The sequence below is a fragment of the Salmo trutta genome, chromosome 30, assembly GCF_901001165.1.
Source record: "Salmo trutta chromosome 30, fSalTru1.1, whole genome shotgun sequence".
NCBI lineage: Eukaryota > Metazoa > Chordata > Actinopteri > Salmoniformes > Salmonidae > Salmo > Salmo trutta.
Genome location: NC_042986.1, coordinates 3701029 through 3713522, shown reverse-complemented (window position 1 = coordinate 3713522; position 12494 = coordinate 3701029). Strand labels below are relative to the sequence as shown.

The window sequence follows — 12494 nt, the reverse complement described above, 5'->3', positions numbered from 1 at the left end:
GACGTCTTCCTCCTGCTTGGGGAAGAGCCGGGGCTAATACCCCCAGGGAACATTCGAAAGGTGATAGGCTTGTGGCAGAGCAGGGAAGGGTGTTGCACCATAAGCAGGGCCGTCACCTTGGCTGATGGTAGTTTGGGGCGAGGAATGAAGTGGGCGGCCTTGGAAAACCGGTCGACCACCGTCAGGATGGCAGTGTGTTGCCCTCAGACGGGGGGAGACCCGTGATGAAATCCAGGGATTTGTGGGACCAAGGATGGTGAGGGACAAGCAGAGGTTGCAGAAGGCCAGCCGGAGCTTGCTGAGGAGTCTTGTTCTGAGCACACATGGTGCAAGCGGCAACAAATGCAGAGACGTCAGGAACCATGGTGGGCCACCAAGTGCGTTGTCACACAAATGCCATGGTCCGCCGTGAGCAAAGGTGGCAGGCAAGCCTGGAGGAATTGGCCCACTCCAGGACCGCAGAGCTGACAGTGTCAGGTACGAACATCCGGTTATCTGGGCCCCCCCCCAGGTTTCGGCTGGGACCGCTGCGCCTCCCAGACCTGTTTCCCGATACCCCAGCTAAATGCCATCGCCAGGCACGAGGTGGGAAGGATGGTCTCAGGCTCCGGGGTGGAAGCCGTAGGGTTATAGCAGCAAGACAGGGCATCCGGCTTGATGTTCTTGGACCCCGGCCGATAGGAGAGGGAAAAGTTGAACCGGGTAAACAGCAAGGCCAATCTCGCCTGCCTGAAGTTGAGGTGCTTAGCGGTGCGGAGATACAACAGGTTTTTGTGGTCGGTCCACACAATGAACGGATGCTATGCCCCTTCGAGCCAGTGCCTCAATTCCTCCAATGACATTTTCACCGTGAGAAGCTCCCGAGTCCCCACATCGTAATTCCTCTGCGTGGCAGTGAGGCAGTGGGAGAAAAAGGCGCAGGGGTGCAGCTCAAGGTCCCGTGCAGAACGTTGGTACAGAACAGCCCCCACTCCAACGTCCGAAGCATCGGCCTCCACCACGAACTGACAGGAAGGGTCTGGATGAACCAGGATCGGAGCCGTGGTGAAGCGGTGTTTAAGGTCCCGGAACGCCCGGTCAGCAGCCATGGACCACGTGAACGGAACCTTGGTAGAGGTGAGTGCAGACAGGGGGGAGGCCAGGGTCCTATATCCCCGGATAAAGCGCAGATAGAAGTTGGCGAACCCCAGGAAGCGTTGCAGCTGCAACATGGAGGTAGGCAATCCACCACCGCTTTCACCTTCTTGTTATCTATCTTTACACTCCCAGCAGAGATGATGTAGCCCATAAATGGAATGCTAGAGCGATGGAACTCGCACTTTTCCACCTTAATGAACAACTGGTTCTCCAGAAGGCACTGGCGAACCTGCCGGACATAGAGCACATGTTCTTGGGGGGAGCGGCAGAAGACGAGGATGTCATCAATGTAGACGAAGATGAACCGGTTCAGCATGTTGCGGAGAACGTCATTCACCAGAGCCTGGAACACGGCAGGGGCGTTGGTGAGGCCAAAGGGCATGACCAGATATTCGTAGTGGCCGCTGGCCGTGTTGAAGGCGGTCTTCCACTCGTCCCCCTCTCGTATCCGCACCAGGTGGTAGGCGTTAGGTGAATCCAACTTGGAGAACACAGTGGCCCCCTGGAGTTGCTCGAAGGCCGAGGAAATGAGTGGTAGCGGATAACGGTTCTTTACAGTGATATCATTGAGTCCCCAGTAGTCAATGCGCAGGGTCTTGTCCTTCTCCACAAAGAAGAACCCTGCGCCAGCGTGAGGGAAGGATAAATCCAGTAGCTAGGGAGTCTCCAATGTAGTCCTCCATAGCCTTGGTTTCAGGTCACGACAGCGAGTATAGATGCCCCCGGGGCGGCGTGGCACTAGGGAGAAGGTCAATCCTGCGCTCATAGGGGCGGTGCGGCGGAAGGGAAGTGGCCTGGGACTTGCTGAACACCTCCCGGAGGTCCTGGTACTCCGCGGGGATGGCTGAGAGATCCGAAACCACCTCCGAGGACCCAGGAAGACGTCCCGGGGCAGGTTGCGCCGACTTCAGATAATGGGCGTGGCAGAACGGACTCCAGCCCATGATGGCACCCGTAGACCAGTTGATGAGTGGGTTGTGTCGCTGGAGCCAGGAGAATCCCAACACCACGGGAATCTGGGGGAGTTGATGAGTAAGAACTGATTGGTCTCGCTGTAATTCCCTGAAACACGTAGGTTGATGGGAGTGGTGTTATGGGTGACCCGACCTATAGAACACCCGTCCAACGCTCTAACATCCATGTTCAGCTCGGAAGCCATGTTCAGCTCGGAAGCCAAAGTGGTGTCCAAAAGGCTCTCATCGGCCCCAGAGTCAATGAGGACCCGGAGAGATTTGGACTGATTTCCCCACAGCAGAATGACATGAAAAGGGGTGCGAGTAAGGGAAGCAGAAAAGTTCCCCATATTACCCACCAGGGTACTCGCTCCTTGGTGAGCATGGTCCTTTACCGGCACGAGTACACAAAATTACCAAAAGTCCCGCTCTACAGACAGCTCCTTGTGCTGATCCTGTGTTGCCATTCCGCTGGCGACAGTCCAGCTCTGCCTAGTTGCATGGGCTCGGGAAACAGTGCCCCGGCCTGTTCGGTGACTCTCGAGGAAGGTCAGGAAACCTCGGGTGCTCTCGGCCACAGGACCGTCGGGGACTTCCGGGTTGGCTCGGAGGCGAGGTGGAATCCCTGGATGTGCGAGTGACGTCGAATTCTCTCTCCAGCCATCATTCCCGCAATCGCCCATTGATGTGGATGGTCAAGGCGATGAGGGAGTCAAGATCCGTAGGCAACTCCCGAGCCACAAGCTCGTCCTTAACCCCCCCGAGACGCCATGCAGGAACATGCCGAATAATACTTACGGGTTCCATGCACTCTCCTCTGCCAAAGTGTGGAAATCCACCACATAGTCGGCCACTGTATGGGCATCCTGCCGGAACTGGTTTAGCTTCCAGGCAGCTTCTCTCCCGGAGAGCGGGGCATCTGGGTTTCTGTACAGCACTTTGAGATATCAGCTGATGTAAGAAGGGCTATATTAATACATTTGATTTGATTCGATCAAGAACCTTCCTCACCTCTCCCACAAACCCGTCCAGGCTCACGCATATGGTTGGCTGCTGTTCCCATATGGCGGTAGCCCAGGTGAGAGCCCTTCCAGACATCAGCATTATGAGGTAGGCTATTCTGGAACGATCCGAGGGGAAGGAGGAGGGCTCAAGCTCGAAAATGAGGACACTGAGCTAAAAACGCCCGACAGGTGCTCGGCTCTCCATTTAGGCGTTCCGGGGGAGGTAACCAGAGCTCCCGGGAAGGAGTTACTGAGGGGTGGTGGGGTTACCACCATGGCAGGTTGCCCCCCAGCCAACCCGCGGAATTGCTCCCGCAGCATGTCCAACGCCCGGTTATGGCGCTCAGCCAACGTTTGGACCCCCTCCATCAGCCCACAAAGCAACTCCGCGTGCCTACAAATGGAGGCTCCTTGGGAGGATATGGCGTTGCGCAGCTGGCCCGGGTCTGCTGGATCAGTCAGGGCCAGTTCGTACTATCTGTTATGAAGGGAAGACCCAGATGCAGACCACGTTTAATATTCCAACAGGGGCAGGAAATAGCCAGGTCAAGACAGGCAGGGGTCAGAAAACCAGAGGTGGGGCATCGGTACCGGACGGCAGGCAGGGTCAGGGTAAGGCAGAGGTCGGTAATCCAGATGGGGGCAAAGGTACAGGTCGGCAGCAAGAGTGATCAGGCAGGCGGGCTCAGAGTCAGGACCGGCAACGGTCAAAACCAGGAGGGCGAGAAAGAGAGACTAGAAAAAGCAGGAGCTTAGACACAAAACACTGGTTGACCTGAACAAACAAGACGAACTGGCAACAGACCAACAGAGAACACAGGCGATAATGGGGAAGATGGGCGACACCTGGAGGGGGATGGAGACAATCACAAAGACAGGTGAAACAGATCAGTGTGTGACAGAGTGTTTAGAACAGTGATATATGCGTTTAGAAACGCATGTGCATTTCCCAAAATTCAAGGTCAGAATACATGTAGAGAGAAGTGCATAAAAAGGGAAGGAAGTTCCATTTATTCGTGTGTAACTGAATTCCCCCTCCCCAGGTGAACACAGGTGAAATAGGCCTGTAAACTGTAGTGCTACCTCTCTCCATCTGTAGAGGGAGCTGGTGCGGTATATCTGGCACTACCAGTATCTGAGCTGGCCTGACCATGGCGTGCCCAACGAGCCTGGGGGAGTGCTCAGCTTCCTGGAGCAGGTCAACCGCACGCAGAGCGCCATTCCAGACACCGGGCCAATTGTGGTCCACTGCAGGTAAAACAGACAGAGGGCACACATTGTGACAGAAGGCACATATCAGAAGCAACACCTTTCCAAGCCCTACTGACATAAAGGCAGTTATTTTAGGGCCTAAATGCATGTCTGTGATGACTGTTTGGGTGAACACTGTCATGTGATATGGAAAGATAAACATGAATATATAACTATGGGTCTAGTATTCTAGGACTGTATACATCAAGAGTCGACCATGAATAAATTTAACAGACCAAAAAGTAGGATGTATTTTCACATTTTTGTATAAAGCTCAACCGTCTTTCTTATAGATTTGGTCATATTTGTAAGTGTAACTTTAGCGAAATAACAGTTTGGGTCTGAAAGTGCCACCTAATTGTAGTAATATAGTGCTATTGTCTCCTTTGACACCCCCTCCCCCCCTCCCCCAGTGCAGGAATTGGGAGAACAGGCACCATAATTGTCATTGACATTCTCATTGACATCATCAACAGACAAGGTAAGACAATGTCAAACATGGTTACCAGTCCTAACCAAACGTTACCGCTATAAAATGAGTCCTAGCCAAACCTTACAGCTCTGATATCTGTCCTATCCAAACATTACGGCTGTGATATTGTGTTTTTGGATTTCTTTGCATGGAGTAGAGATTAAGATTTGGGACAAATCTGTGTAACCGTGCTAAATATGCTGCCCTTTTGACCGTTGTGCTTGTGTGTGTACATGTGTTTGTGTGCGTGCTCGTGTGTGACCGTTTGTGTGTGTGTGTGTTTCAGGATTAGACTGTGATATCGACATCCCTAAGACCATCCAGAGGGTTCGTCAGCAGCGATCAGGCATGGTGCAGACGGAGGCCCAGTATAAGTTCATCTACATGGCCGTCCAGCAGTACATTGACACAGCACAGAAGAGACTGGAGGAGGAACAGGTACCTACCAAACACTCAGGAGTAGTGGAAATAGTTCTGTAATATTGTCACTACTGTGGCAGTAGTAGTATTCTAGCAGTAAACGTGGCCCTTTTATTGACAGTTACTGTATATTAGCAGTGGAAGAGTAGTAGTTTATTACCAAATGTACTAGTAACTACCGTACCAATAGCAGTATTGCAGTACATATTCTCTAAAGGGACTGTCTGGACCTTAGGTATTGCCTTACATTTGGAGACCCAAGCATTTTATAATAGCTTGATTCAAAGGAACAATCGAGTTGAACCCGAGTTACAGGTATTACATTTCAGCGTGTCAACAAGCAAAGCATGTTGGCCAGGTGCGAGTTATGCTACCCTGTCTCAATGGTGACCGATCTTCCTTTTCAAGTTATAAAAACATGGCTTGTTGTGGCTGCTTTGCAGAGGAACAAAATGAAGGAGAGGGAGTACTCCAATATCAAATACCCCCAGATGACCAACGCCCGGTCAAAATCCAACATGACCTGTGTGTCACGCTCCTCCTCTGTGTGAGTAGCCCTGCAAATACACACACTGCTCATAGTCCACAGACAAATGCTACTTTACTCTCTCTAATTGCATACGATCTCCATCATATAATTTCATCCACATCCAATGAACATTGTCTGAATGAACATGAAACGGAATTTCAGCTCACCATGTTTTGTTTGTGTGATGCAGGGTGACGAATGACAACCCGTCCAGCGTGTATGAAAACTTAAACATCAAGAACCCAAAGACCTCTGGGAGCAGCAGTAACACCAGGAGGTAAAGTCCAGCCACAGACCTCTACCTCTTTCCACCTCTCTGTGAGTACTCTATTACGATGGCTCGTTTAGTTATTAGTTATGACAATAATTGATCACTTTTTATTGAGCAACTCCTCCATATACTCTTAAATTACTCTATTTGATTTATATAATGTGTTAATAACCAGCCGATAGGCACCAAAATAAACAGCTTATAAACAGCTTATTTATATATATATATATATATATATATATATATATATACTACTATTAAATAGTGATATTTTGAGTTAAGAATATAATTTAATAAACAACTTAACAATTGACAAAAGACTACCAGCATAATTTTTTTTCATTTATTGTCAATTTTGTGTTAGTTTCTAAATGAACCGAGTAAAACTCATGGACGATTAGTAAAGCTTTAACCAAGTTTATTCACCCATTGGGTCATACAGCTGCATAAGACAAAGACATGGTTCCACCAGTGGTAGTGTGTGTGTGTATATATATATATATATATATATATATATATATAGTATCTCACAAAAGTGAGTACACCCCTCACATTTCTGTAAATATTTGAGTATATCTTTTCATGTAACAACACTGAAGAAATGACACTTTGCTACAATGTATAACAGTGTAAATTTGCTGTCCCCTCAAAATAACACAACACACAGCCATTAATGTCTAAACCGCTGGCAACAAAAGTGAGTACACCCCTAAGTGAAAATGATAACTAGATAGCTAGCTAGCTTACAAACATGCTCAAATTCTAATAACGTTTTAACTTCATTTATCTAGCCAATAGTTATTCATATGACTTCATATATTTGAATTAAATAATCAACTTTGCGTAACTTAATACATAGAAAAAGAACATGCTTATTGGAAGGCTATTTGCACGTTGGTTCAACCACCGTCCTCTTGCCTCGTCGTGCTGGAATGGATTGCCAGAAGGCTTTTGAATCGGAATTGCAGTAAAAAAAAAATAATGATCAGAAGGTTCTATATAGAATCTATTTTTTTCAACACTGAACAGAAATGTAAACGCAACATGTGAAGTGTTATTCCTATTTTTAATGATCTGAAATAAAATCCCAGAATTTTTCCAAATGCAAAAAAAAAATGTCACTCAAATTATGTGCACAAATATGTTTACATCCCTGTTAGTGAGCATTTCTCCATTTCCAAGATAATCCATCCACCTGACAGGTGTGGCAAATTAAGAAGCTGATTAAACAGCATGATCATTACACAGGTTTACCTTATGCTGGGACCAATAAAAGGTAACTTTAAAATGTGCAGGTTAGTCACACAACACAATGCCACAGATGTCTCAAGTTTTGAGGGAGCGTGCAATTGGCATACTGACTGCAGGAATGTCCACCAGAGCTGTTGACAGATAATTAATTGTACATTTCTCTACCATAAGTAGTTTTAGAGAATTTGGCAGTACGTCCAACCGGCCTCACAACCGCAGACCACGTGTATGGCGTCGTCTGGACAAGCGGTTTGCTGATGTCAACGTTGTGAACAGAGTGCCCCATGGTGGCGGCGGTGTTATGGTATGGGAAGGCAAAAGCTATGGGCAACGAACGCAATTGCATTTTATCAATACTGATTTTAATGCACAGATGTACCGTGACGAGATCCTGAGGCACATTGTTGTGACATTTATCTGCCACCATCACCTCATGTTTCAGCATGATAATGCACGGCCCCATGTCAGAAGGATCTGTACACAATTCTTGGAAGCTGAAAATGTCCCAGTACTTCCATGGCCTGCAAACTCACCAGACATGTAACCCGTTGAGCATGTTTGGGATGCTCTGGATTGAGGTGTATGACAGTGTCTTCCAGGTCCCACCAATATCCAGCAACTTCACACAGCCATTGAAGATAAGTGGGACAGCATTCTACATGCCGCAATCAACATCCTGATCAACTCTATGCAAAGGAGATGTTGCGCTGCATGATAATGCAAATGGTGGACACAAGATACTGACTGGTTTTCTGATCCACACCCCAACCTTTTTTTAAAAGGTATCTGTGACCAACAGATGCATATCTCTATTCTCAGTCATGTGATATCCATAGATTAGGGCCTAATAAATTAATTTCAATTGACTGGTTTTCTTATATGAACTGTAACTTAGGAAAATATTTGAAATGGTTGCGTTTTATATTTTTGTTCAGTATAAGAGTGTATGCTTTTATGAAATACATTATTTAATCTTGCTTCTAGCTAGCATTTAGTTTGTAACAGCACAGGCTTGTATCAACCTTGCTGTTTGCCACTCAGACCTCGGCAACAATGTTGCAAAATATGAATTTTCTCTTGCCATAGAGAGCAAACAGTGTAAGACGTCATCTAGCCATTTTTCTGACCAGGCAAAATCATGCAGAATCATTAATATGGATATACATGTTAATGGAAAACACCTCAAATAAATTAAAAGTCGTCATTTCAGAGTTTGTGACTGGACTAGCTTTTGTTAGCTGTTGATTTCTAAAATCCCCGGTACACTCTGGGGTAGGGATAGAACCCTCAAGGTTCTTTACCTTCAATGGCTACCTTTTTTAGTAAAGGTTTCTTTACTGATACCAGCTTCCAAGATGGCGCCAGAGGGGAGAGCTGCCGTCTTATCGGCTCTTTACCAACCATGCTATTTTGTTTGTTTTTTCGCGTTGTTCGTAACTTGTTTTGTACATAATGTTGCTGCTACTGTCTCTTATGACTGAAAAGAGCTTCTGGACATCAGAACTGGGATTACTCACCTCAAATTGGACGAGGAGTTCTTCTTCAATGAGTCAGATGCGAGGGATATACTACAGACACCCGACCAGGCCCAGATCCCCATGATTCGCTGGGAAAGGAAACGTAGGTTTCACGGAAAGAGATCAGGATGCCTTGTGAGGATCAGGTGACGAGTGGCTAATCTGCCCTTGCCTTCCGTTCTGCTAGCTAACGTCAAATCGCTGGAAAATAAATGGGACGAACTGAAAGCACGTATATCCTACCAATGGGACATTAAAAACTATAATATCTTATGTTTCACTGAGACATGGCTGAACGACGATATTAAAACCTGTTGGGGCTAGGGGGCAGTATTTGCACGGCCGGATAAAAAACGTACCCGATTTAAACTGGTTACTACTCTTGCCCAGAAACGAGAATATGCATATAATTAGTAGATTTGGATAGAAAACACTCTAAAGTTTCTAAAACTGTTTGAATGGTGTTTGTGAGTATAACAGAACTCATATGGCAGGCCAAAACCTGAGAAGATTCCATACAGGAAGTGCCCTGTCTGACAATTTGTTCTCCTTCTGTTGCATCTCTATCGAAAATACAGCATCTCTGTTGTAACGTGACATTTTCTAAGGCTTCCATTGGCTCTCAGAAGGCGTCAGAAAGTGGAATGAGATGTCTGCAGTCTCTGGGCGAAGTACAGCAGCTCTGTTTGTTACTGGTCAGGCTGGGGACAGTGACACTGGAGATGCACGTTCATGAGAATTGTCCATTTTTTTCTTTCAGTCTTTGAATGAATACAACGTCGCCCGGTTGGAATATTATCGCTATTTTACGAGAAAAATCACATAAAAATTGATTTTAAACAGCGTTTGACATGCTTCAAAGTACGGTAATGTAATATTTTGAATTTTTTGGTCACGAAATGCGCTCGCGCGTCACCCTTCGGATAGTTACCTGAACGCATGAACAAAACGGAGGTATTTGGATATAACTATGGATTATTTGGAACCAAAACAACATTTGTTGTAGAAGTCCTTGGAGTGCATTCTGACGAAGAACAGCAAAGGGTTTTTTTTCAATTTTTCTTATAGTAAATCTGAGTTTGGTGAGGGCCAAACTTGGTGGGTGTCAAATTAGCTAGCCGTGATGGCCGGGCTATGTACTCAGAATATTGCAAAATGTGCTTTCGCCGAAAAGCTATTTTAAAATCTGACACCGCGATTGCATAAAGGAGTTCTGTATCTATAATTCTTAAAATAATTGTTATGTATTTTGTGAACGTTAATCGTGAGTAATTTAGTAAATTCACCGGAAGTTTGCGGTGGGTATGCTAGTTCTGAACATCACATGCTAATGTAAAAGCTGGTTTTTGATATAAATATGAACTTGATTGAACAAAACATGCATGTATTGTATAACATAATGTCCTAGGAGTGTCATCTGATGAAGATCATTAAAGGTTAGTGCTGCATTTAGCTGTGGTTTTGGTTTTTGTGACATATATGCTTGCTTTGAAAATGGCTGTGTGATTATTTTTGGCAGGGTACTCTCCTGACATAATCTAATGTTTTGCTTTCGCTGTAAAGCCTTTTTGAAATCGGACAATGTGGTTAGATTAACGAGAGTCTTGTCTTTAAAATGGTGTAAAATAGTCATATGTTTGAGAAATTGAAGTAATAGCATTTTTGAGGTATTTGTATTTCGCGCCACGCGATTCCACGCAAACGTCCCACCTTGCCCAGGGAGGTTAAGAACATACAGCTGGCAGGTTATACACTTTATCGGCAGGATAGAACAGCAGCCTCTGGTAAGACGCGCGGGGGCCTATGCATATTTGTAAACAATAGCTGGTGCACAATATCTAAGGAAGTCTCAAGGATTTGCTCACCTGAGATAGTGTGGTCTACAGCTTATCATGAGATACTCTAACTATCTAGAATTTTCATCTGTATTTTTTGTAGCTGTCTACATACCACCACAGACCGAGGCTGGCACTAAAGCCACACTCAATGAGCTGTATTCTGCAAAATCAAACAGGAAAACGCTCATCCAGAGGCGGCGCTCCTAGTGGCCGGGGACTTTAATGCAGGGAAACTTCAACCAGTTTTACCAAATTTTTATCAGCATGTTAAATGTGGAACCAGAGGGGAAACAATTCTAGACCACCTTTACTCCACACACAGAGACGCATACAAAGCTCTCCCTCGCCCTCCAATTGGCAAATCTGACCATAACTCTGTAAGGTCTAACTGTAAGTTTCTATGTAGAACCCCAAAGAACCCTATTTTGTAAGAGTGTGTATCTGAAAAACACGGGGCGGGGTGAGGGGAATGTTGTGTATGAGAATATTTCTGAAAGGAAACACGACGTATACGTTTAATCAATTATTAGAAAATATTACAATGCATAGTCTTGGCACTATGCTCTGCTCCTTCAGGGTAGCTCACTGCCAGAGCAAACCGTCATATAAAGATGATCAAACAACTACAGGCGGTGAGCACGATATGCTATACCAAATCCCCTGAAGGAAGAAACAGACCCAAGACAGGTGGAGGCTGGGTTGGTGGTGGGATTTCAGAAAACAGTAGGCATAGCGACTAACTAGTAAGCAGCAACGCCAATGGCTGCAAGACACACCAGCGTGCGTGACATCCATCATCGGGGAAGCATGTGTAGAACTGGTCAACTTAAATAGGCTGCATGAAGGTAGTGTGAATCCAATTGGTGCAATATCCGCTGATGCGATCAACTGTTGCCACCACACTCAGGTTTCTCTTCTGTGCTGGCTTTGTTTTATTTCAGAAAGAAAACACCACATGTAAGTTTAAGCATTTATTACAAAAGTTACAATGTGTAATCTTGGCGATAGGCTCTGCTCCTTCAGGGTAGCTCACTGCCAGAGCGAACCGTCATATAAAAATGATAAAATAACTACAGGCAGGGAGCACGATATGCTATACCAAATCCCCCAAAACAGCAGAACCACAAGCCAGATGATTAACTACAGTGAGGGAAAAAAGTATTTGACCCCCTGCTGATCTTGTACTTTTGCCCACTGACAAAGAAATGATCAGTCTATAATTTTAATGGTAGGTTTATTTGAACAGTGAGAGACAGAATAACAACAACAAAATCCAGAAAAACTCATGTCAAAAATGTTATAAATTGATTTGCATTTTAATGAGGGAAATAAGTATTTGACCCCTCTGCAAAACATGACTTAGTACTTGGTGGCAAAACCCTCGTTGGCAATCACAGAGGTCAGACGTTTCTTGTGTGCAAACCTGGTGGCCAACTACATCTCGGGAGGGATTTTGTCCCACTCCTCTTTGCAGGTCTTCTCCAAGTCATTAAGGTTTCGAGGCTGATGTTTGGCAACTCGAACCTTCAGCTTCCTCCACTCCAGGGAGGGATTAAGGTCTGGAGACTGGCTAGGCCACTCCAGGACCTTAATGTGCTTCTTCTTGAGCCACTCCTTTGTTGCCTTGGCCGTGTGTTTTGGGTCATTGTCATGGAATACCCATCCACGACCCATTTTCAATGCCCTGGCTGAGGGAAGGAGGTTCTCACCCAAGATTTGACGGTACATGGCCCCATCCATCGTCCCTTTGATGCGGTGAAGTTGTCCTGTCCCCTTAGCAGAAAAACACCCCCAAAGCATAATGTTTCCACCTCCATGTTTGACGGTGGGGATGGTGTTCTTGGGGTCATA

General features: G+C 46.0%; 1 protein-coding gene across 4 annotated transcripts in view; it reads left to right on the top strand.

The window, feature by feature from the left end:
• LOC115168968 (tyrosine-protein phosphatase non-receptor type 11-like) overlaps positions 1 to 12494 on the top strand; it is a 95504-nt gene that overhangs the window by 69563 nt on the left and 13447 nt on the right. For 2 of the 4 annotated variants that reach the window (XM_029724543.1, XM_029724542.1), the window contains exons 11-15: positions 4194 to 4348; positions 4759 to 4826; positions 5104 to 5255; positions 5681 to 5784; positions 5957 to 6043. In XM_029724543.1, coding sequence (XP_029580403.1) covers positions 4194 to 4348; positions 4759 to 4826; positions 5104 to 5255; positions 5681 to 5784; positions 5957 to 6043 — 566 coding nt within the window. Of the gene's footprint in view, positions 1 to 4193; positions 4349 to 4758; positions 4827 to 5103; positions 5256 to 5680; positions 5785 to 5956; positions 6085 to 12494 lie in introns of all 4 variants that reach the window. The other 2 variants (XM_029724545.1, XM_029724544.1) reach the window with 1 other exon arrangement.